The following is a 24,821-nucleotide window of genomic DNA, read 5'->3' on the forward strand; positions in this document are numbered from 1 at the left end:
TTCTAGAATTTTCTGGATCTTTCTGGAATTTACTGGAATTTTCTAGAATGTTCTGGAACTTCCTAGGGTTTTCTGGAATTTTCTAGAATGTTCTGGATCTTTCTGGAATTTACTGGAATTTTCTAGAATGTTCTGGAACTTTCTGGAAGTTTCTGGAATTTTCTAGAATTCTATGGAATTTTCTAGAATGTTCTGGATCTTTCTGGAATTTACTGAAATTTTCTAGAATGTTCTGGAACTTCCTAGGATTTTCTGGAACTTTCTAGAGTTTTGTGGATCTTTCTGGAAGTTTCTGGAATTTTCGAGAATGTTCTGGAACTTTCTGGGATTTACTGGCATTTTCTAGAATGTTCTGGATCTTTCTGGGATTTACTGGAATTTTCTAGAATTTTCTGGATCTTTCTGGAATTTACTGGAATTTTCTAGAATGTTCTGGAACTTTCTGGGATTTACTGGAATTTTCTAGAATTTTCTGGATCTTTCTGGAAGTTTCTGGAATTTTCTAGAATTCTATGGAATTTTCGAGAATGTTCTGGAATTTTCTGGAATTTACTGGAATTTTCTAGAATGTTCTGGAACTTTCTTTAATTTTCTGGAATTTTCTGGAATGTTCTAGAATTTTCCGCATAACTTAAGAACATTGTATTCAAAAGGAAACTACTATGACCCATTTCCAGTAGTCTACAGGATCGAAATTCAAGTGATATACAAAAGAATCGAAATTTTCAAAAATTTTCAGTTCTGAAGATTTGTGATCAATTTTATGCAGGCAACACATAGATAGGCCAAAAAACCGTTTTTCATAATTTCGTGAAGTTTAATTGAGTTTGAGCATAGTTTTGAAATTTTCGATTCTCAACACTATAGCATCCCTATACATACCACACACCACTATAGGAGTCCCACGCGCCTTTGAGTTATTCAAGTTAATGTCCGAGACGGACACACAGACACACACACACAGAAAAGCTTCCTTAGTAAGAAGTAGATTGTTTAAGGCAAAATTCATTAACTCACCATTTCATCATCATTTTTTAGTTTTCTCTTCTTGAACATTGATTTTTGTGCTCCGGGATCCATGATTTGAGTGTTTCCGTTTTTGAATTTGTGGAAAGGTAGAAGAGAAAAAGGAAAAAAGAGAGAAAAAAGAGAAAGAAAAGATTAAGGAAAGTAAGGAGTACTTATCAATCTCCCAGACTCTCTAATTCTCAAGATCTCTAAATGTACTTTCCAGGGTCATATTCTCAAGGAAATACATCCAAGATGGCATGAAGCCGTCTAAAAAGTACAGATAATATGAGAAAAGGAAAGAAAGAAAAAAGGAAAAAAGAGAGAAAAAATGAGAAAGGGAGGATAAGGAGATGAGAGAGATCGAATCAGAAAAAGTTAGAAAAAAGAAAAGAGTTAGAGAAATAAATAAATCACTTGTGGGGGCGAGGATTGAGGGTGCGGCGCCGCTACCGACTGAGCCACGCGTGCAAAGAAAAAGCGGCCTCCCGCTTGCATACATAAAGGCGAGGACGACAGCTGTACGCAGAGTGACATTAAGCGTTGTACACCGTCACGGTAAAAAAAAATCCCCTGTCCCACGTGTTTTTCATTTGAATTTCAGCAGATTTTTAGAAAAAATAACATCACATTGTTCTTGTGTTCCCGTTCTTTTTGAAGGGATAAAATGGGGACAATGCGAAATGGGGAAGTATAAAAAAGGGAATGATAAAACGGGAAATGGGAAAAATGGGGAATGATTAAAAAAAGCGGAATGATACCATGGGAAAATAACGAAATGGAGAGAAGCCGACGCGATGGATAAGTTGGCCCCAAGCTTCCCACAGTTTTGTTCTACCTGTCCACCTGGGCCAGATGGGAAGCCAGGTCAACCCGGACCAACTGGAAAACCCGGACTTGTTGGAGCTCCAGGAATCCCTGGACCTATGTGAAGAATGCCAGGAGCCCCTGGAGGATACGGTAGTCCTGGAAAACAAGGAGCAATGGGATCAAGAGGCGCTGCTGGAACGGTTGGGCAGGATGGCGTGGTTTTGTTGAACACGAAGGGACCAAAGGGACCACCTGGAAAACCTGAAACCGAGGGACAACCAGGCGAGGATGGCACTAATAACAACACTCCAGGACCTATCGGAGAACCAGGAGGGGTTTCCACCTAGTAGGAATGAGCGAATTGTTTTGATCCAGAAGAACCCAATCACGAACATCCCGGACCATTTGAAAATGTTTTCCAGAACGACCAAACTTATCTCACTGAAAATTCCTAAAAAATACGTTTTTTGTAGTGTCAGAAGAATCATATTTTCTTCAAGAATCCTGAAAGTGCAAGGAATTTGTTATCAGCAGACTCGTGACGGTGTGTGTTTTCTGGTTTATTTCCTGATGCGGATTGTATCTGGTGGCACTCTTATGGAATCAGAAATAAATATCTGAGACAACGGTAGCCGCTGTGGTTTTTGATTTTTTGAACACCAGATGTAACGGATTGAAGATTCATAAAAAGTTAACAAAATCAGTTTTATGTAATCAGATTAGTTTCGCATAAAAATGAAGTATATGGAAAGACGATCGGGGGGAGGAGTAACACAAAAAAAATTTTAGGCATAGTGGAGGCCCGAGATAATATAACGGCGATGGCGGAAGACGATTTTTCCGTTCTCGTCCTCGGTCACATTGACGGTCTCGAGAACGAAGTCAATGGCGACACCTTCCCGGTCGTCGTAGTCGTCTGGAAAGTTCAGATCTTGATTTTAGAATGTTTTGAATGTTGTAGAAGTTCCAGTGGACCTCCCAGTGGACCGACCGTTTTTGCGTTTTCGTTTCCGCCCGAATTTTTTTTGCTTGCCACCCAAATCATCAACTTTAATCCCATATAGTTCATTCCCTGTAAAAGATATCAAAAAGCAGTCAACTGACAAAATATTTTTGATATTATGATAAACATTTTATCAGTTGACCCTTTTTTGATATATTTTATAGGGAATGAGATATATGGGCTCAAAGTTGACAGTTCGGGTGTCACTTTTCTTGAGTGTTTATGGTATTTCGGCGGGTACAAACATTTTGGGGTCTACAAAGCGGTTTAGGGGTACGACAAACCTGGAAAATTTTCAGTTTCGAACCCCGAACCCCGATTGAGTTCCGAACCCCGATTGTGGATTTTGTACCTCTGAATCACTTTGTACACCCCTGTACAGCATAAAGTTTACTCTACATGGGATATACATATGAGATTAACCTGTGACTCTGCATTTTTTCTAATCCCGGCATGGTGGCATTTTCAAAATAATCCGTCTCGATCTTGCATGTGTTTGAGATTACGTTGTTTCATGGAGAGATAGGATAGGGTCTCCAAGATTCCCTTAAGCTTGGTGAGCTCATTTTTGGAAGAAAGGTCAGATTTAAGGCTGCGCAAAACGAGGCCGAAGCTGTCGGTAGGTTGCCGTGGACCCATCCGGCCGTCCTTTCGAAAATAAGCTCAAAAACTACTAGGGCCGCTAAGCCGCCAAACCCTACATATCTCAAGTCAGAAATACTCTTTTCAACATGCCCTGGCACAGCCTTGGTCTGATTGCATCACGTCAGCTTACTCTAACTGTATAGCAAGGGACCTGACCTAGCTAATAAGCCATCTTACAGTATCTTATCACTAAGAATTTCTTATATTCTTTCTGTGATGCCTTATTTCTAGCTCCTGTTGGAGTCTAACCTTCTCTATTGTTTTCTGGACCCCGCTAGGTGGCCTGTTGATTATTCCTACCATCTAGTCCTAGACCACCCATACCTTTAGCTTGAGTACCCCCTTATCACTCACCATATCTATTGGACTTGATTCCCGGATACGCGAAGAGCGTGTAGACGATGAAAGCGCCGATGAATAGGGTGAAGAATCGCATGATGTCCTTTCAGAACCAAGAAAACTGAAACTGAAATCAAAATGTCAGAATGAGACAAGCTCTCAAAATTCGAACGAAAAATGGGCGGGACCAGGCAAGAGGTGTAGGTCAGAACACACCATGCAAGGTCGAAATTATAGTCGTTGGACGTGCGATTCTTAGAATCAGTTCGATGTGACGGAGAACACGTTCTCTTCTGTCTTCTGTGCAAAAAAAAATTAAGAATGCACTTTCAGGAAAAGGGCAGATCTAGAGCTAAAAAATGGTTGGATTGGAGTCGCTTGAAAAATAAGGCAAGAATGAAAAAAATAGGAATCGGTAGGAGCAAAAAAGGTGGAAGAGATTATGATGGATGTACAGATTAAGGATAAAGTTTTTGGTTTAATGGGAAAGCACCTGATGTGTTATACGTTAGAAGATTAGGAATGTTTTTTTTTTTCATTTGTCAGCTGAAATTGTTTGTGTAGTAGAATAAAAAGTGCACATTTTGCAAACTTTCGCAAAAATCTGGCTCCGCGTCACTTCGAAACCGCGACACTTCAAAACCAGTCATTTTGAAACCGCGACACTTCGAAACCGGTCTTTGCGAAACCTGTCGTTTCGAAACCAGTCGTTTCGAAACCGCGACATGTAGAAACCAGTCATTTCGAAACCCGCCTTTTTGAAACCGCGACGCTTCAAAACCGGTCGTTTCGAAATGGCTAAATTTGCTATCTGCAATCTTTTTCAACGTTTGCAAATTTTCAATTTCAATTTTATTTTAATTGACAGTGTTTTTTTTTCGGTTTCGAAATGACCGGTTTTGAAGTGACTGGTTCCAAAGTATCGCGGTTTCAAACTGTCTGGTTTCAAAAGCACTGATTTCGAAATGACTGGTTTCGAAGTGTCTGGTTTCAAACGGACCGGTTTCGAACGGGCTGGATTCGAAATTTCTGGTTTCGAAATGACCGGTTTCGAAGTGTCGCGGGTTCGAAGCCCATTTTGCAAACTGTTCGAAGCCCATTTTGCAAACTTTGGTTCGAAGCCCATTTTGCAAACTTTCGCAAAAATTTCTATATCTGACTTTTGACGTTCTAGGTACTCATTTCCTCTATGAGATGTTTCTGTCTGAATTTTCAGACAACCAAACTATAATTATGGTTGGACCAGGTTTACTAGACCATGAAGTATTTTTAGACAAAATGATTCAATCTTCAGACATGTTTTTTTTGTTTCCTTGAACTCAACATCAGTTTAAAAAAATCTATAAAAAATTAACTTTATTCAATAACTTCTACACTCTTGATGGTAACCGAAAAACTGTTCAATACTCTTGAAATTCTTTCCCTCCGCCTTTTCCAAATCAATCGTCCCGATATTGAAGACCTGGAATTATTTGATCTACTCTCACAGAAAAAGAGACTACGGTACCCTTGGATGGTTTGCATAACTGATGAATTCTTTCGGAATATAAATCTGCACCAAATTCTTCGTGCATCGCGGCTTTCTGTGCTCTATTTGAGTGTTACAGTAGTTTGGAATCCAGATGTATGGGTAGACAGCAAATCCAAAGCCCTGGAAAATTCATAGGGGGTTATTGAATTAATCCCCGTATAACCTGTATTAGAAGGGTCTCTTTATTAGAAGGGCCTCTTTAATAGAAGGGTTCCTCTAATAGAAGGGCCCTCCGAGAAGGGCTTGGAAACATAGAAGTGTCCCCTGGAATAGAATGGCGCTCTGTGAAAAAGGTCTCCCTCCAAAATTCTACATGAAATTAAAAATTTCCGTACATTTTCAGTGTAGAATATTCCGGGATTTCTAAAATTAATTTAAATGAAATTGACAGATTTTCATGAATTTTGAACAAAAATTCGTTTAATTTTCCGGTGAAAAATCTTGGGAACGGTGGCGGGAAAAATAGAAGGGCCCCTGTAAAAGAAGAGCCCTCCGGAGATATCTCGGAAAAATAGAAGGGTCGGCCCTTCTAATACAGGTTTTACGGTAAGTTAAATATTACATGTTCATGTCCAGAAGCTTCAATGGAGAAGTTCCCGTTGTGATCGGTCCAACCCTCATACCAAACTTCGTGGCCAACTGGAATTGAAAATGAAAAAAAAACCTAATGATCTAAAAAAAACTTACTAAACTTATGCTCCCAAACTTGCACCAAATCATCTGCATACGGTTTTCCATTACATTTGAGTTGTCCAGTGACATGAACGGTTCCATGCCAGGCGACTGAAACCGGGACCAAAAAGATTGCCAGAAAGAGTTTCATTTTTCAGATAGAGAGACTGTGTAAAATTGACTATATTGATTTGAAGAGTTGGGATTAGGACAGGTGGATGGAAACATTTTTCGGCGAAACATGGAAACCACGTTTTTCTAGGTTGTCCAAAGACAAAAATTTACAAGAATACAGAATAAATATTTTATTAATAGTAGGTCAATACTTTCGACACTGATAATGTTGCCCAATAAGTCTCAAAACCCAATTGAATCTAGCTGGTTCTGCGCTCTCCATGTTCACGGTTCCCAAGTCGAAAACCTGAAAATATAGACTTTCTGTAGCCTAATTTATCTATAAATTCTCACTGGAACATCTGGTTGACAAGGGCTAATGTATCCCTGCGGAATATCGATTTTCAAAATATTCTTAGTACATCTCTTCCCATCTTTTAATTCGCTTCCACAGTAATTTGGGATCCAAAGGTACGGTTGGAATCCAAAGCCGAAGGGATGTTGAGAAGGGTCTGGATAAGATAAACAAGAAGTTGATTAAAGGAATTTCTTACAAAATCATTTCCGTTGGTGAACATTCGGAACTTTCCGTCCTTGCCAGTATTGATGTCATACCATAACTCGTCGCCCACTAGAAATTTGGAAATCAGTGAACATTTTTTCAAATTTCCAAACTCACAAGTCTTTGGCTCCCATAACTGAACCTGCTCTCCTACATACGGCTGTCCATTGCCAGTCAGATGACCATACACCACTACAGAGGCACAAGAAGATGAGCTGGATTTTGAATTCCAAAGAAACAAAAGAATAGACAGGAAATTTTGGAATTTCATATTTTTTAAATTGCTCGACTAATGATAATTGCAAAGATCCCACCTGCACAATGTGGAACTTTGTGTTTCGTGGGTCCACATAGTTTTACATGCATCGCCGTTGCAATAATTCAATTTCTGAAGATCCCTAGATGCCTAGGCTCCTAAATTTCTCGATTTTCAGCTTCATAGAGTTTTCGAGTACAGTAAAGCCTCTAATAGAAGGGCTCACCATACATGTCGCGGGCCCGTCCAGCAATTTTTTGAAAGACGTTTGGATTTTTGTGAATATTTTATCAAAATTTCTTGGTTTTCAGCTCTAAGTAAAAACCTGGTTTGAATTTCTCCAAAACTTCAAAATAATCTTTTTGACAAAAATGTATCCAAGATCCACAGAAAAACGTATCATTTTTAACCCGAGCCGGAATTCAGGAAGTATGGCCCCCACACTGCCATGTTTGAGCTTAATTATCTCGGTTGCTCTGAAAGATATCGAAAATGTGTCAACTGATAAAATGTTAATCATAATATCTGAAAAATTTTTTAAAGTTGACTGCGTTTTGATATATTTCACAGAAACCGTGATATATGAGCTCAAGTTTGCGGGGGTGGGTGGTCTTCTAATAGAGTGGTTACGGTATATTGGTTCTATTTGTTACCTTCTTCATTGCTTTCTTTTCTATTTTCACCAATTCTTCATTTTTCAACCAAGGGATTATCTATTTTTCCACGAAAAAAAAACGCGAAATCCTCACATACCCATTTTTAGAAGAAAGAAAACACACCACCAACAGAAGAAGTGAATTTTTTCGACACAATAGAAAAATGGGAGGCTTTTGAATTTCCATTTCCTCCATTCATATTTTTTCATTCTTGCAGCTAAACAACCTAATTATTTTCGTTGCCAAAAAGACTCCAAGATTTTTTGGGAATTCTAAAATTTTACATTGCAAGGTTCAAAGGCTCCTAGACTCTTCAACGCTTCCAAAATGAAATTTCCTGTTAAAAGTGCATCTTTATTGTTCTTTCTTTTCTTTTTTTTTCTATACTTCTTTTTGCTTTTTCTGTGTGAATATCAGAATAATTTATTTTCGCTTGCTGTGTTGTTTTCGAATAAATTTATTTCCGATCGGTGGAGCTAGAAAACTAAAGGATATGTTAATTAGAACAAGAGACGAGGAGGAACAGAGAAAACGAATAAGAAGAAGACGTTTAGCTGGGTTTCTAAGATTGTAGGATTCTTAGATTTTGAGATTCTTGAGTTCCTATATTTCAAAAATTCCATATTCGTAAACTACAAATGCCTGACCCATTTTTTCCAATTATCTCCGAATAACAGGAACCTGACTACATGTACAAACACGTGCCAACAGACGGATGTTGCCTTTATTAGCTCAGTGATATCTTATCTTATCATCACACGTGGCATCGTACATTCCCGATGATTGGTTGTGTTCTTGGTACTTGTACTGTGTGTTCGGCACACTTGAAAGTTTTATTTCTAGAGAGATTCAAGTTTCTTGGTTTCTACTTCTGGAGCTCGACTGTCAAGTTACCGGTCGCTCAAAAACTTTTGGAGGGTGTAAAACAGACATAGATTGAAAACTTTGCATTCACAGAATTTTTCGAAAATTCTTTGTTTGCAGATTTCTGAAAGACACCCTTTTTGGCGCCTTTTGGTATGGAAAACTAAAAAAACAGGTGTTTTTTAGAAATCGGCAAATACCGTAAACCCTGTATGAGAAGGGCCTGCCATTCTGTTGTTCCAAGGTACCCTTCTTCCCTCCAGTTAAAGGGGCCCTTCTAATACAGGTTTTACAATAACTGAAAAACTAGGAATTTTCGAAAAGTTCTGTGAATGCAAAGTTTCAGTCTAGGTCTGTTTTATACCCTTCAAAGATTTCAAAGTGATTGGGAACCTTGAAAGTCGAGCTCCAGACTCCTGAAAATGACTGAAAATCACTGGAAAATATTACGTTTTTCGAATGTCTTGTTGACCCATACTGTATATAAGATGGGCTCTCTGAGCTTCCCACTTTTTCTATAGTTTGAAAATTTTGATTTTCTCTCTCTCTCTCTCTCTCTCTCTTTTATCGCTTCTGTATTTACCAAGAATTAACAGTCCGGAACCACATGACCATTTGGATAGAAAACACATGAATCTATCTATCTACACATCCAATTTCCCATTTCTCTCCTATTTTTCAAAGAATCGTATATTGTCTGATAAGACGAATATTTTTAGAATAATTCTCACTACAAAAATAAGATGGAATTTCGTTTGAACAAAAGAATTTTTCGTTCTCTCCTTTTTTCTCACTTTCGACCTCAGATTATATTATATGCGGCTGGAAAAAAACACACCTGCATGACATATATACTTCATTTCACTTTTTTTTCGATTTCAGTTTGCTTTTTTTTCAGTACTAGTCCCAAAAAAATAGACATCGAGAGAGGAGAGAGAAATTTTCAGGAGCAGGAAAAAATAATTTCGAGTTCTCCTGTTTTGGGATTGGGGGTGTTTGTTTATTTACTCTTTCACACTCTCAACCCCTTCAAGGTTTGAAATTGCTTTTTTTTTCTTGGATACTCTCGGAAACTGGAATTTTTCGGAAACAAAATTTTGCCTCCGCATCGTTTCGAAACCGCGACATTTCGAAACCAGTTATTTCGAAACCAGTCATTTCGAAACCAGTCATTTCGAAACCGCGACACTTCAAAACCGGTCGTTTCGAAATAAAGTCATTTCGAAACCGCGACACTTAGAAACCGGTCGTTTCGAAGCTGCGAAATTTTTTTTCAATTTTTAGTCTTTTTTTTCCAATTTTCAATTTCATTTTTAAGTGACCGTGTTTTTTTTTTGGTTTCGAAATTACCGATTTCGATATTACCGATTTCGAAGTGATTGGTTTCGAAGTGACTGGTTTCGAAGTGTCGCGGTTTCGAAGTGACTGGTTTCGAAGTGTCGCGGTTCCGAAGTGACTGGTTTCGAAGTGTCGCGGTTTCAAAGTGACTGGTTTCGAAGTGACTGGTTCCGAACTCACTGGTCTCGAAATGACTGGTTTCGAAGTGACTTGTTTCGAACTCACTGTTCTCGAAATGACTGGTTTCGAAGTGACTTGTTTCGAACTCACTGTTCTCGAAATGACTGGTTTCGAAGTGACTGGTTTCAAAGTGCCGCGGTTTCGAAGTGACCCAAAATTTTCTTTGAATTCTTTTTGAAGTCCAAAAAATGTCCTAACTTCTACCTCCCCCATTCTGCCCCCGTTTTCTTCTAACCCCCGTTTTTCCCGCTCTACACCATTCCATTCTGTCTAATGAGCCAATTGAATGTGGAAAACGAAGAAGAAGAAGAAGAAGAAGAAGAAGAAGAAGAAGAAGAAGAAGAGCAGTGATTCAGGAGAAAAAACGACATTTATTTTCTACGGAGGAGAGGTGTATGTCATAACCACTCACCACGCCCATGAGATGATACACTAAACTTTTTTTTGAAAAAAATAGAATGCAAGTCTACATAGGAATGAAATAATGCAAAAAATTGGTCTAGGGCTAGTAAAACTGCTTTTAAGTTCATTTTTCGAGTTTCTAGGTTTCCAGATTTGAGTCATAAGTGTTAATGTTCTAAGTATACGTTTAATAGACACGTTACTAACCAAAAAGCTCGAATAAAAACCCTATATCTGGACTTTGTCTATATATCTCGGTTCCTATGAGAGATATCAAAAATTTGTTAACTGATAAAATGTTGATAAAATTATGAGAAACAATTTATCAGTTGACAATAATTTGATATCTTTCATAGGCACTGAGATAATTTAACTCAAAGTCAAAAAATACGTTAGGCTTGTAAGGGAGCAATTAAGTGACGTTGGATCTCTTCAAAAATGTTTCTTCCATTTAACCCACAACCTTATACTTTTGACCAATCATTAAGTTTTTTCTCCCATAGCAATTTTCCAATTATTTCCATTCGCCAACTTTTGCTCCTCCTCACCCTTTTCACATTTAATTGTGTTAAGCACTATGTGGTTCTGCTGCCAAGTAGCTATGTATATGTGTGTCTATTATATTTTCCAATTCCACATTCAAACGAAATTAACTTTTTCCTTCTGTGGCATGTGCCTCATGATGTTGGTGGTGTGTAGATGAGAAATACTTTTGTTTCTTTTTTTGAGCCTTTTAGAGGCAATCGCTTGATTGCGATTTGCTAACTTTCAAGCTTTTCAGAGCATTATAAATAACCAGCCTGTTTGCTGCGCCTCTGGCGCTTCAAACAGCTGGCTGGTGCGCCTTCGGCGCGATTGACTTTTTTAAACCCAGACTAAAAAATGGGACATCCGGACATACCAATGCACATAAATAACAACTTTAAAAGATGTGAGACAGCAAAAAGTTGGGAGATAGTTTGGGGTACAAAAACGCACCGAGACCACGAAGCCTATAGATCGGCAGCCTGCTTCGCGCCCGCTTAGCTCAGCCGGTAGAGGCACTGCACCCATAATCTGTTCTCCGTGAGTTCAACTCCTTATGAGGGTTCAAAACATCTAGATATCTAGATTTTGATGCATTACCTAGTTCAATTGAAGTCTTTTAACTTCCTCCCAACTTTCTCTCCATTATAGTCCTACCCCTCATTATTTTAGCTTCCCCATTTCCTCTCCCATTATCAACCCATCTGACTTCTAACGTCTTCATGCTCCTTCTCCTGCTCCCATTTATTCTTCTTCCCCTCATTAATTAAAACTTTTTACCTCACTAGCCTTCAACTTTCCGCTTCGCTTCTTTTCTTGTTTCATCCCGGTTCGTTGGATACTGACTTTTTCTCCTCCTCCTCATTATTTTTCTGTGTTTCATTTTTCGCTTTCGTCAGAGAGTTTCTAGCTGTAAGCCATGGTTCCATGTGATCTAGCTCCTCATAAATCTAGGTTACATAGGATCCATATGATTTTTTCCCGCGTTTGTCGGCGGGAGATCAAAAGAGCTCGTATCTCATACCTACTTTATCACCCCATTCAACATGGCATGGTCTGGAATGAAGGTGGGTCCATTAGGGTGAGAGGAGGCATGTTTTCTTAAAAGATGTATTCTGAGGGGACACAACTTTGATTTAAGATAGATTAAATTTTACATCTATCCAAAAATAGATCGTCAGTGGATGCTGGGATATGCTGTCCCAGTGAGCACTTTTTGGGTAAAACTTCAGTCAAGACCTTTAAGACCGCCGTCATTGTCCCTCTTACCTGTGAACCATCTCCTCTTTGACTTCTTTCCGCTGTTTAGCAACTTTTCGTCCAAAACCACCTGTTCCTCCTCCTCCTCACCCTCTCATAGCTTTCCCCGGTCGGCTCTCATGCGTCCCCCCTAAAAAAAGGACCCCCCTTGGAAAACCCAAACCATACACAGTAATATAATTGGTTGTGCAAACATGGTCCTTAGGACCGTTTGGTCCTGTTGCGCAATGTTTGGATATCCGCCTTTTGGGGTCTGTCGTCATATAGGAATGTGGTGAGAAGGTGATAAGGCTCCGCCCACTTGGGGAAGTTGTAGCTGGTACATATGAGAGATTTCTATGAGGATGTTTCTGACTTTATATCCCGATTTTTTAATAATTATTCTAAAACCAGAAGATTATTGACGTCTACAGGCGGCGTGAATTTTCCCCTAAACTTGTCAACCTAGCTTTGAGAACAGAGATAACCAAAATGTTCCCAAAAAATAGGTTTTTGTATTCTCATGACCTCAATTGTTTATATTATCAAAATCAAATTAGCCGGGCATCATCTCGCTGCTATTTCGGATTTTCTGTGAAATTATGAAAATTTTTGGTCTAGTGGGGACTGTGCTAGGGTCCGCTAACCGGGAACAAACGGACACACACACACACACATAAATTAGTGATTTTTAATGATAAAGATTTCTAATTTTAAATTCCTTCCAGAAAGAAACTCGACTTTTAATTTCCCCTTTGACCTAGATAATTGAGTCTGGTTGGTAAGTGCCATGAACCAGATAAAGTAATCATCCCACCATCCGTTTTCTATTAATGACATAATAAAATATATCTGATCTTTTCCACCTCCTGTTTCCTCTCAAACTCAATTTCATAACAAAATTTACATGCTTACTCCTTGCTCCTTTTTTCCCGAAACAAAAAATGTAGACTGAGCTCGTCTCGGGCAAAATTAAGTTTATGCGACTAAACCGAGGGAGCACCTCCGGATATGCACATAAAACGGGACGGGTGGAGATCATAAAATAGGTACGCGGGGCGGTTTATTCAAAGTGACACTCAGAGAGAGGGAGAGAGAGCTGCAGGTGTATCCATATCTGTTGACATAGACTTTTTGTGACATAACTTTTAGGGTGCGTCTCTTTTTTTTTTGAGCGGTTAGGTGGTTGCTAAGCGTACCACTTTTTGAAAAGGGGACACTGTACGTCTTCGGACTGCACAATTTGGACAAAAACGGGCCAAACTTAGAGGTTCAAAAATTATAGACGAAGAATTTAGAATAGCCCATAAGTCGGTTCAAACTGATTTAAATACCAAAAACAAAAATAAAGAGGTCAGTACTACTAACTCAGTAACTAAAGTGCACGACCTATAGGTCCTCCTACTTTCCTATTCCAGGAAAGATCTCATTTCCATATCTCTATTCACATTCTCTACGCTTCTTTTTCCCTTTCTCTTACCCTCGGTTTCTCCATATCCATTAGTTTTTTTTTCGAAAAATGTTGTCTTTCGTTCCCTTTCTCAATTTCTCCCACAGAGATATTTCAGAATTTTTAATAATTTTTCTTCTCTATGTCTCTTTGACTTTTAGAATCAAAAAACAACTTGAATATATTTTGGTTCGCTGGAATTTCAGATTGAAGTTTTAAAAACGAATATTTTCAGAATGAGGCTCAGCTATAGTATCATCTTCTCAATCTTTTACACAATTTCACCGGTTCAGTGCTTACTGAAATGTTTTTCAGGTTGGTTCTAGTAAAAAACTTTGGTTAGTTACCTCACTGTTCGAAATCAATTATTTAGATTGCTATGCAAGATATCAAAAACGTGTCAGCTGATAAAATGTTTGTGATATTATGATAAACATTTTATCTGTCGACAAATTTTATGTATCTTTGACTGGAATCGAGATAAATTGGCTCAAAGTTAAAAGTTAGGGGCTCTTCTATTACAGGTTATTTCAAAGTTCTGAGTCAATTAAATAAAGAACTTACTGATAACCTTAGAATTCAAAAGAGTTATACATTTTTCTAAAGTCTCAAAGTTTTCAGGACACTCCCAATTCGCCACTCAATGCACATCCCAATCCTACTGCGTTTCAATCACATCGAAAAATGGTCCAGTGCAAAGATCTTGTGATGGTAAGCTTTGATTTTTTTCAAATCCCCGCCAAAACTTCGAATTCCAGGGAACTCAATATCTCAAATCTCACTCTGCTCGCAGTACGCCATGCACGGAATTCCAAGGACCATCACGACGGACTACTCGAATTTCCCGGTTTTGCTCGGTGGAGCAGCGTCTCAAGGTTTGTGAACTTTTTATGAAATTTTTTAAAGCAATTTTTTGACACCTACGTTTTCTAAAGAATAACGATCAAATATATGCCCACACAAAACGTTCACTTTGAGCTCATTTATCTCGGACCCTATGCAAGATAGCAAAAATTTGTCAACTGATAAAATGTTTATCATATAATCACCAATATTTTATCAGTTAACAGATTTTTGATATTTCTTATAGGAACCGAAATAATTTAGCTCAAAGTGCATGTGCTTTCTTGAAGACAACGAATTTTGAAAATCAATCTTTTCCAATTATATGAGATCCAAGAAATTATTCAGTCGATTCTCCTAGAATAATACCACGACTTCTGAAGATCCTAGATCTTTCTCTACCCCAAACCCCAGCTTTTCCAGCCGCCCCTATCTCCAAAATGTCCGGATCCACTTCCCGAAGCTCTCGTCGTGCTCCCGTCCAGATGTGCTTCAACGCCGGAGATCTTGGAGACGTTTGCTGTTGCAACACAGACTGGTGTAACTCTTCCCGCCTTCAGAAGTACGTCATCATCATCGTCTTTCCGATTGTTCTCCTTTTTTATGGACTATAGAAGATTTTTATTCCAATTTTATCATTCATTTTTCTATCGCTGAATATGTGATATTCTATGGGTGCCAAATCTCATTGATCAATCTTTTTTAATTGTCTTCTAGCGTTTTCTTCCTCGATACCATACTTTTTTCTCTTGGCATGTTTTACTGAAAATCTTTTGTATAAAATTTTTTTATAAAAAGGCATTTTGGGTTCTAACCAAATTCCAGAGAAATTTAAAATCAAGAAATTGTGAGTGTTGCACACTTGTATCCGGTGATGTCCATGACTTGAGGAGCATACTTGACACCACAAGCGTATTGGGCTTTTGATAGGTTCTGGAGAAAATTGAGATTATTATTTGTTGTAAGATTTGAAGATTTGAAGGATGTTAATTTCAAGAATATTGTACTGGGAATACTGAAAAGTTATCCCGTAAAACCTGAAATTGAAGAGCCCCCATACTGTCAAGTTCGAGCTCAATTACCTCAATTCCTGTGCAAGCTATCCAAAATGTGTCAACTAATAAATTGTTTGTGGGATTAAGGTTAACATTTTATCTGTCCACTTTTTTATAACTTGGGATTCGAGTAAAATTTGCTTAAAGTCAAGGCTGTGCCACGGACAGCCGCGGCATTCTGAGAAAGGTAGGGTACGGCGGCCTAGTGACCCTAGTAGTTTCTGGGTACCTGAGCTTATTTTCGAATGGACGGTCAGATTGGTCCACGGCAACCTACTCACGGTCTCGGCCGCGGCCGGCCGCGGCCGCGTTTCGTACGGCCTTACTTAAAGTTAAAAGCCAGAGGACCCTCCAATTACAGGTTTTATGGTATAGAAAACTGAAAAGCTTGCTAACTGTGACTCGCTGAAATTTCAAATTTCGATATTTCTAGAATCCAATGTACCAATTCAGCCCACCTGCTTCACGAATTTCTTGCAAATCTTATCCACATAAACTTTGGTGATGGCGGCCTTCGCCAGGGTGTACAACTTCTGAAGGCACGCTTCTTGAGCGGTACCAGCTGCCTTGCAAGTCTTGATTTTTTTGAGGCACTGAAATTTTTGAAGTTCGTTTTCTTCTCAAATTCTCAGATCTCTAACCTTATTCGTCAAAGTCTTTGTTAGTTTTGTTAGCGGGGTTGCCCATTCTGTGGCCAAGGTAAGAATATCATCTGGGCTGAGACAACTGTTGATATTAGCGTATAAAGATAGAGCAGCGATAGCTTTGGATCCCGAGTTGTTGATGATACAGTCCTTGGCAACTGAAACATTTATAATTTTTCAAAAATTCAAATACTCATAACCTGAAATCATTGCCGTTGTGTTCGTGGGCGTGGCATAAACCTGTGGGTCAGCGCATGCAAAAATGGTGTTGAGCTGAGCGGCTGTGTAAAATGTGATACCCAAAGTGTTAACACATTTAGTTGCCATGGCAGCACGATTATCAGTGCAAATGACGACTGAGATGAGCAATGATACGGTAGCAATTGTCAAATGGGATCTCATTTTGGAACTTTCCTGGATGCAGAGGAAAAAAATTGGTTTGATAATTTATATACCGTTTTCAGAGATGTTTCATACATCAAGAACAGAGCTCCGCCCCTTTTTTGGCGGATTATCCGTAATATGCACCGTGATGTTAGTAGTGGAAAGTTTTGATGACCGAAACAAACTTCGCGTTCAAAAAGCATTTGTAAAAATTGTGGTTTTTGATCCGGAGGGGTTACAATTGTTTTCAGAGTTACCTCTAACAGAAGCCCACTCAACTTTAAGCTCAATTATCTTGGTTTTTGTAAAAGATATCGAAATTTTGTTAACTGATAAAATGTTTATCAGAATATCCCCAACATTTTATCAGTTGATGACTTTTTCGTATCTTTTACAGATATCGAGATAATTGAGCTCAACGTTGAGTGAGCTTCTATCAGAGGAACTACGGTATTATTAGTTCTCAATTAGTCAAGAAAAACTTAGCAATTTCTTAAAATGTGGTAGTAGTTTCAACCTTTTTTGTTTAAATTGTAATTTTCAGATTGCTGATTTACCATATTAATATCAAAATACATTATTTCAAATCGAAATTTAGTAATACCGTAAAACCTGTTATAGAAGGGACCCCACATTTGCTCAATTATCTCAGCTCCTATAAGAGATATCAAAACTGTGTCAACTGATAAAATGTATAAGATATTATGATAAACAATTTATCAGTTGACAAATGTTTAATATCTTTATCACGAACCGAGATAAATCGGCTCAAAGTTGAAACTTAGACTTGAAATTTAAACTTTAAAACTTAGACTTTAAACTTTATTTCAAAAAAACCCGAATGCAAAAATGTTATAAAGAACATTTACAAATGACTATGAACTTCAACGACACTAAAAATCCTTCTTATACAGAAAACTTGGACCCGTAACGCGACAAAAAAACTCTAGCGAATCAAAAGAACAAATACAAAAACACCGATGAGACAATTAGAATTAGACCGGAAGATTTGGAAAATGTGGAATTGCACAAGTCGCCTCCACAACAGCAAATGTATCCGAGATTCGGGATGGTGTCACAGGTTTCCACGATTCTATAGGTTTGGCAAATCGAGGAGACACCGGTGCCGTCACAATAGCGGACCTGAAAACATTAGACAATTTTTAAAAAAATGGATTTAGAGTTTTGCGTTATTGGACCAGTTTCAGGTCCCTTTCTCTAATAGAAGCTCCAAAACCGTCAACTTTGAGCTCAATTATCTCGATTCCTGGGAGAGATATCAAAAATCTATTAACTGATAGGATATTGGTGATATTATGATAAACATTTTATTAGTTAACCACTATTTGATATCTTCCGCAGAAATCGAGATAATTGAGCTCAAAGTTGACAGTTTGGGTGGGATTCTATAAGAGGAAATACGGTATATGCTTTCATTTCTACAGTTTTCGATCCCTGAATCGCCGGATTTCACAGTCGTTCCACTAAATTTATATTTTTATACCCGAGTTCAACTCAATTTCAGATTTCCTGCCCCTTGGGAAAATGTGACAAAAGTCTCAAAGAAAAATAATCCGTTTCGGAAAATGATTGATGAAGTGACAATTTCACACACCCATATATCCAAACTTCTTCCCTAACTCAAACACAAGGATTCCAAGGACTTTAGAAAAAGAAAAAGAGAGAATAACCGATAATTAGGAAACGTTCCGCGAAAAGGTGGAGTACAAAAAATGGGAGAGAGAGATGGAATGGCAATTATCTACCTCCTTTTGTGAAATTGGAGGGTTGTGTGAAGTCAAGGACAACAGTTATAAGACAGAGAAAAAGTTTGGCTAGGGAAATGGTACAGTCTTTGGATTTAGAAAATCTAGGAAATGAAGCTCATAATGAAGCCGAAGAGATCTGGTAATTTTGAAACCTGTAATAGAAGGACCCTCGCACTGTCAAGTTTGAGCTTTATTATCTCAATTCCTATACAAGGTATTAAAAATGTGTCAAGACAGGAACCGAGAAAAATTGGCTCAAGTCTAGAAGTGCTGGGCCCTGCTATTACAGGCTTTACAGTATACAGGAATTCAATATTCTAAACCTTCTAGTCCAGAATTCAGAATTCTGAAAGCTTAAGAACTTTGTTAAAATCTTAAAATGAACCAAAGCACCCAGAAACCGTATGATTTGCAAAACTACAAGAAGCAGCGATTTCAGCAGTTTGTAACTTTCCAGTAGATAACCCAGACCATAAGAATTATTAGAACTTCTGGGTCTTACACTATGCGACTAAAATATGACAATCTTAGAAAACGAATATTCAAAGAAAGAATTTCCATGTGACCTTGAAAACTAGAAAGGCGGAAAAAAGTATCTTTCAGGATATCTCGATTTTCAAAAGTTTCGAATCTTACAGGAAAACCTGTAATAGAAAGGCCCCACATACTCCAGTTTGAGCTCAATTATTTCAGTTTCTGTAAAAGATATCGAAAATGCGTCAACTGACAGAACACTTCTGATGTTATGACTAACATTTTATTAGTTGACAAGATTTTCATATCTTTGACAGGGATCATGCAAAATTTGCTCAAATTTGGTTGAAAGTTAGGGTGCCCTTCTATTACAGGTTTAATAGTATTTTCGAAGCGAATTCCGAACACCTGTCTGTCTAGATATTTTTTCAGAAATGAGCTAAAATGCTCAAAAACGCGCTAAAGGTACCCCAGTCCCGTCCCATCTACCTCTGGCCATACCACAATACCACGCGCAACATCAAAACGCCAGCGAACCATGACTAATCTTTGTGAGGGGGTTTCTGTTGTCAAAACATTTGGTTCTTTTCTCCCTCTCTTCTGAACCCATAAAATTTGTATGTCTGTCTTACCGTATCCAAACCAAGTGTCTGTTTAATACACGACATTGACGGACAATTGATGACTTGTAACTGTGAACCGGAATAGCATTCAATTGTCTCCGTGCCACGTGGCAATTGAAGGAGAATGAATAGAAAGAGGAATAGGAAAGAGGTGGAATACATGCTTCTGAAAAAAAGGAAATTGAGAGAAGTCGAAAGCTGGAAACAAATTTTAAAAAGAGAGAAAAATTTCTAAATTCTTCAAATCAAAAGTCTCACAAAAACGCGTTTTTCACACGATTCAAGAAGGGCAGCTGTTTTGAGAAGAAGTTGTTTACATTGTGAAAAAGTCACAAAAAAGAGAAAAGAGTATGAAAAAAGAAAAAAAACGAATCAAATTTCGAATTTTCAGTAGTATCTTCTAGTGGGGGGAGTCTGAAAAGAAATCTGATTTTTGAGATTTTTGAAGAAGATGGGAATTTCAGGAAAATGAAGTGGAAAGTTCTGAGAAGCAAGGCTCATTGTTAGGCCATCATTTGGAATATTCGAGGAATAGGAAATCGAAATATTTAAAAAATACAAAAAAAAATCATAACTCAAGAAGTAAAATTTTACCTTTTCGTGGTTAGAAAATCAGATACCGTAAGCACTCTAATAGAACGCCACCCGAATCGTCAAGTTTGAGGCTATCTATATCATTTTCAATGAGTGATATCAAAAAGTGGTTAACTGATAAAATGTTGCTAATATCATGATAAACATTTTACTAGTTAACAACTTTTTGAAATCTTTCGAAAGAAGTTAGATATATAGGCTCAAATTAGACGGTCAGGTTGGCGTTCTATTAGAGTGTTTACGGTGTTAGGTACATGAACTACTTTTCGTGGCCTCGAAAATCAGATCTTTAAGATTTCAGGCAAATCGAATCTTGGAAGTTTGTGCCCGAGCATTTTTAAGCTGAAATTTCCAGTAATATGACTATTACGACCTGGAGAACAACAATTTGAAGGATTTGAAGCCCAAAAATTCCTATGTTCTTAAAATCGACCTACTGTAAACGATCTAATAGAATGCCTCAATCCTCAAACCGTCATCTTCGAGCCAATATATTTTGTTTCCTGTCAAAGATAGCAAAAAGTGGTCAACTGATAAAATGTTTATCATAATATCCTAAATTTTTGTTAGTTAATTTCTTTTTGACATCTCTTACAGGAGTCGAGATATATGTGCTCAAAGTTACTAGAGTTTTTATAGTATTTTAATTCAACGAAAAAAATCCAAAAAAAAGTTATGAAACATTTTTCATCCATCTAGACTTTGACTGGAATGGGATGGCCCAAAAACTCCCGAAAAAGTTGCATAACCACAAGCTCCGCCCACTTTTCTAGCTTCTATCTCTCTCGACGAGACAGATCCAGAATAGAATACATAAGTTGGGAGGGACACACATAAAAGTTGAGAGGAAGAACTTTTCAAGAAACAGGATCTTCTTCTTCTGAATTGGGAGCGAGAGAGAAAACACTTCAGAATTTTACGGGCGGTCTTCAACTTTTGTGGGGTCTCTCCAGAAGGGCTTCTTTCAATCGAAAAGTCATAATTCGAATTGAGACTGGTAATATATTGGAGAAGATAATCGAGCGAAAGTACTATATAGTAGTGAATTATTTAGCAAAGTGTTAGGACTTAGTTTTTAGGCAAAAGGCGAGGAAAAAATTGTGGATGGATGAACAAGAAGAAGAGGAGGAGGAGAAGGACAAATTGGATTTTGTACACCTTTTTTATATTATAAAAATGCACCTTTTTTAGATTATAAAAATGCACCTTTTTTAGATTATAAAAATGCACCTTTTTTAGATTATAAAAATGATTCTGGAGTTCGACTGCCGTAAAAACCTGTAATAGAAGGACCCACATACCGCCAAGTTGGAATTGAGATAATTGAGCTCCAACTTGGCATAAGGCTTCTATTTCGGTCGGTCGAAAATCGCCGACCGACCACCGACCCAGCCGACCGACAGCCGACCGAACTGACCGTTTTTGTGCAATTGCGCATCAAATTACGAATTTTTGCGTATGCAGCATTTCATTTTACGACAAACGAGGCACTTAATGAAAAGTTTGTCGTAAAATACAATGCTGCGTATGCAAACACGTTGACGCGCATATGCACGAAAAAGGTCGGCGCACCGTCCGATTGGTCAGGTGCCGTCCGATCGGTCAGCTCGGTCGGCTCGGTCGGCTGTCGGTCGGCTCGGTCGGTGGTCGGTCGGTCGGCTAAATTTCCCGACCGAGTGGAAGCCTTAATTCAGATAAATGAGCTCAAACTTGACAGTGTTGGGGCCCTTCTATTACAGGTTTTACGGTAATCTAAACTTTGGAACTGCAACCAAATTGAAAACCATGTGTTGGAATGTTTAGGCCCTCTTGTCAAACAAAACATTTTAGTAAAATTTTGCTGATGAATAGTATAAAATTCGTATCTGGGTTTTGAACTGACTCTCGAAAGCCAACAAAAGAAAAAAGCCATAAAACTCGTTTTTCTGAGATTCCAAGAAAAAATGAGGCATCAAAACGAAAGGAAGGATGAGCTCACAAAAACAGGAAACAAATCGGTTAGGCCTAGTAGCAGCCGGCTGTCTCGGATTCTGGATTTCCGGTGATGGGCTCTCTTTTTCTGTGTCGTCGTAGATAGGATAGGATACCAGAGGGGGGTGGGGAGCATTAGGAAAATGAAATAGGGCCGCGAAAAGAAGGGGTGGATTTATACTAAATGAGTGAGGGAGGGAAAAGAGCAGAAATAATAGGACAGATGCTTATCTTGTTAGTGTTATGACACCTCTAGGAATTGGAATTAGGAGTAGGCGGGGAAACTGAGCGGAAGGTCCTTAAAACTTGTTAAAGCTAACAAATTAGAAATGGAAAAATCTAGGAATTCAGAAATTGCAAATTTTAGAAAGCTGGAACTAAAATTCATGGAATTTGTGTCATTGAGAAACAGAAAAGCTCAAACCTTGTATTTTAGGAGTCTGAGAACTGGATTCAGGATTTTTTTGTTTCCGGAATCTTCGTCTGTAAATCAGAATTTTGAATTTCCGGCTTCAGAATTCTGTGCTCTACATTTTATGATCCTCTCATCCGGGCATACCGTGAAACCTGTAATAGAACGGCCCCCAAGTTTGAACTAATTTATCTTGCCTCTTATGCAAGATATGAAAAATGGGCAAACTGATAGAATGTTGTTGATATCACGATAAACAATTTATCAGTTGACAACTCTTTTAAATCTTTGACAAGAACCGAGATAAATCAGCTCAAACTTGACAGTGCCCTTCTATTACAGGTTTTACGGTATTCAGAAAACTAGTATGCAAGTTTTACTATTTTTGAGCTTATTCTGAAAATCAAAGAAACTCCAAAACTACTCAAAACTTTCGTAAAACCAAAATTCTTGACACTTGACGAACTCGTGTAGTCACCATTCCTACGAAATTCCATTGTACAGAGGCATTCAACCATCTGTATACCCTTCCTTTCTTAACACATCATCATTGAAAGGAGAAGAAGAAAAAGTAGGAGGTGTCCCCCCTCTGCTCTTCTTCACTCCTCCCTTCTCAATCTGTCATCCTATTGTCCACCAATTTTCCATCTACTTCCGTTCTTTTCATTCACTTTTCTCGAGTTTTCATCATCTATACACTCGGCTTCTGACGGGAGTTGTAAAAAGGAAAAAGGAAAGTTAAAGGGATTCAAGTGAAGAAGTGAGGAATGGGACAATTCGAAAAAAGTTTGGTTTGGAAAAATCATTAGAACAATTTCAGTAAGGCACTTCTCAGAAACATGCTCTCAAGTTACATTTCTTTGGAAGCCGTTTATGAGGATAACCCAAAACAGACAGTATCTGGTACCAAAGTTGTACTAGGAATGCAGGAATCTAAGAATCTAGGAATGCAGGAATCTAGGAATCTAAAAATCTATAAATCTAGGAATTCAGAAATCTAGGAATCTTAGAATCTAGGAGCCTAGGAATCTAGGAATCATAAATTCTAGAAACCAAGAAACCTAGAAAACTAGAATTCTAGAAATCTGGGAACCTGTGGAAATCAGGACTTATCCGCTATGACTTGGACCAAGACTAATTACAAAATTGAGAAGAACTCTATCTCCAAAATGAAAATAGTATTAGAATTGTCCTTCTACGATATACATATATCTAACTCACACTTCAACCCGCAATTGGTTTCAATGGATGAAATAAAAACATTGAGTCATTGAGACATCCTTCAAGGAGGGTGAGCGGACAAAGGTGTAATTGCAAGGTCTCTCATTAATAACAATCGTAGATGGATTTTCTATTCGGATCTTTTTTTGAGCGGGTGAAAGATTGACCTTCTCCGTTGGGTGTTGAAATTTAGAGAAACTTGGGATAGGGTGAAACCTGTAATAGAACATCCTCCTGACTTTGAACCAATTTTTCTCGGTTCTTATTCGAGATATGAATAAACTGTTTATCAAAATATCGCAAAGGTTTTATCAGTTGGCCTATTTTTGATATTTCTTATAGGAGCTGAGAAATTTGAGCTCAAATTTGACAGTGGGCTCTCCTATTACAGGTTTTAAAAAATGGATCTTAATAACCTTAAAATGGTTATAGCTGATTCAAACCAAACCGAATTGAAACACAATTTACCAAAACTGGAAAATATGTGTTCCCAGATAGAAATGACTCTAACAGTAAGAAGCTAAAAGTCTAGGAATCTAGGAATCCAGGATTGTAGGAATTTAGGAATCTAGGATCATGGAATCTAGGAATTTAGGGATCTAGGTAACTAGGGATCTAGGGGTCTAGAGATCTAGGGATCTAGGGATCCAGGGATCTAGGGATCTTGGGATCTAGGGATCTAAGAATCTATGAATCTAGGAATGTAGGAATCTGAAAATTTAGGGATCTAGGAATCATTCTTACACAAGACAAAAATTTCAAAACTAGACCGAAGTGGGAGAGGGGGGGTTGAAACCAAAATCGTAGTCATCTTCACCCAAAACAGCCTTCTCCTCCCATAAATAACCCGCCCTCTCTAACCAATTCTTCCCTCCTCCTCCCAGTTTCCTTCCGATTAATCCGCACATGTACCGGAAACTGTGCGACGGTGTCTCTTGTTTATGTTCAAAGGGCACCTAAGGACACACTGTGTTATTGTTTGAAAACTATGTAGGGAGGAGGAGATGTGTAATTTGAGAACTCACTCCTTCTCTGATTGTCTTGTTTTTGGATTCTTCAGAAGCCACGGCTTCCTAATCCTATAAGTCATTTACAAGGTGTACCTAGAAGGTCTATTAGTGGGAGGAGGGGGAAGTCAATTGACCTGCGATTTCACTTAAGAGGGCTCTAAAGAATTGACTCATGGAAAAAGGGCAGGTGTATGACACAGATTTGGTTTTCCTCGGGAAGTGGAGCA

The 24,821-nt window shown here is 38.2% G+C and overlaps 7 protein-coding genes across 7 annotated transcripts; 2 read left to right on the forward strand and 5 right to left on the reverse strand.

The window, feature by feature from the left end:
- Nucleotides 1–1,943: 1,943 nt before the first annotated feature.
- CBG05614 lies at nt 1,944–2,165 on the forward strand (the record flags this gene model as incomplete). The annotated part of the gene is made up of 1 exon (XM_002638524.1): nt 1,944–2,165. The coding sequence occupies one exon, from the start codon at nt 1,944–1,946 to the stop codon at nt 2,163–2,165; it is 222 nt and encodes a 73-aa protein (XP_002638570.1).
- Nucleotides 2,166–2,603: 438 nt separating this feature from the next.
- On the reverse strand, nt 2,604–6,110 carry CBG05615 (the record flags this gene model as incomplete). The annotated part of the gene is made up of 6 exons (XM_002638525.1): nt 2,604–2,734; nt 5,174–5,267; nt 5,313–5,456; nt 5,672–5,699; nt 5,899–5,975; nt 6,024–6,110. 6 exons carry the CDS (start codon nt 6,108–6,110, stop codon nt 2,604–2,606), a joined length of 561 nt encoding a protein of 186 aa, XP_002638571.1.
- Nucleotides 6,111–6,327: 217 nt separating this feature from the next.
- Nucleotides 6,328–7,036, reverse strand: Cbr-ttr-12 (the record flags this gene model as incomplete). Its single annotated transcript, XM_002638526.1, has 4 exons — nt 6,328–6,429; nt 6,677–6,753; nt 6,802–6,899; nt 6,999–7,036. 4 exons carry the CDS (start codon nt 7,034–7,036, stop codon nt 6,328–6,330), a joined length of 315 nt encoding a protein of 104 aa, XP_002638572.1.
- A 2,660-nt stretch (nt 7,037–9,696) lies between these two features.
- On the reverse strand, nt 9,697–11,834 carry CBG27328 (the record flags this gene model as incomplete). The annotated part of the gene is made up of 3 exons (XM_045238618.1): nt 9,697–10,178; nt 11,606–11,633; nt 11,817–11,834. 3 exons carry the CDS (start codon nt 11,832–11,834, stop codon nt 9,697–9,699), a joined length of 528 nt encoding a protein of 175 aa, XP_045098457.1.
- Nucleotides 11,835–13,830: 1,996 nt separating this feature from the next.
- On the forward strand, nt 13,831–15,051 carry CBG05618 (the record flags this gene model as incomplete). Its single annotated transcript, XM_045238619.1, has 4 exons — nt 13,831–13,909; nt 14,216–14,305; nt 14,353–14,469; nt 14,828–15,051. The coding sequence occupies 4 exons, from the start codon at nt 13,831–13,833 to the stop codon at nt 15,049–15,051; spliced, it is 510 nt and encodes a 169-aa protein (XP_045092999.1).
- A 223-nt stretch (nt 15,052–15,274) lies between these two features.
- Nucleotides 15,275–16,538, reverse strand: CBG05619 (the record flags this gene model as incomplete). The annotated part of the gene is made up of 4 exons (XM_002638528.1): nt 15,275–15,370; nt 15,951–16,085; nt 16,134–16,294; nt 16,337–16,538. The coding sequence occupies 4 exons, from the start codon at nt 16,536–16,538 to the stop codon at nt 15,275–15,277; spliced, it is 594 nt and encodes a 197-aa protein (XP_002638574.1).
- Nucleotides 16,539–17,474: 936 nt separating this feature from the next.
- CBG27329 lies at nt 17,475–19,548 on the reverse strand (the record flags this gene model as incomplete). Its single annotated transcript, XM_045238620.1, has 2 exons — nt 17,475–17,663; nt 19,396–19,548. 2 exons carry the CDS (start codon nt 19,546–19,548, stop codon nt 17,475–17,477), a joined length of 342 nt encoding a protein of 113 aa, XP_045098458.1.
- Between the last annotated feature and the right edge of the window lie 5,273 nt (nt 19,549–24,821).

This window comes from Caenorhabditis briggsae (assembly GCF_000004555.2).
Source record: "Caenorhabditis briggsae complete genome, chrV, whole genome shotgun sequence".
Taxonomy (NCBI): Eukaryota; Metazoa; Nematoda; class Chromadorea; order Rhabditida; family Rhabditidae; genus Caenorhabditis; species Caenorhabditis briggsae.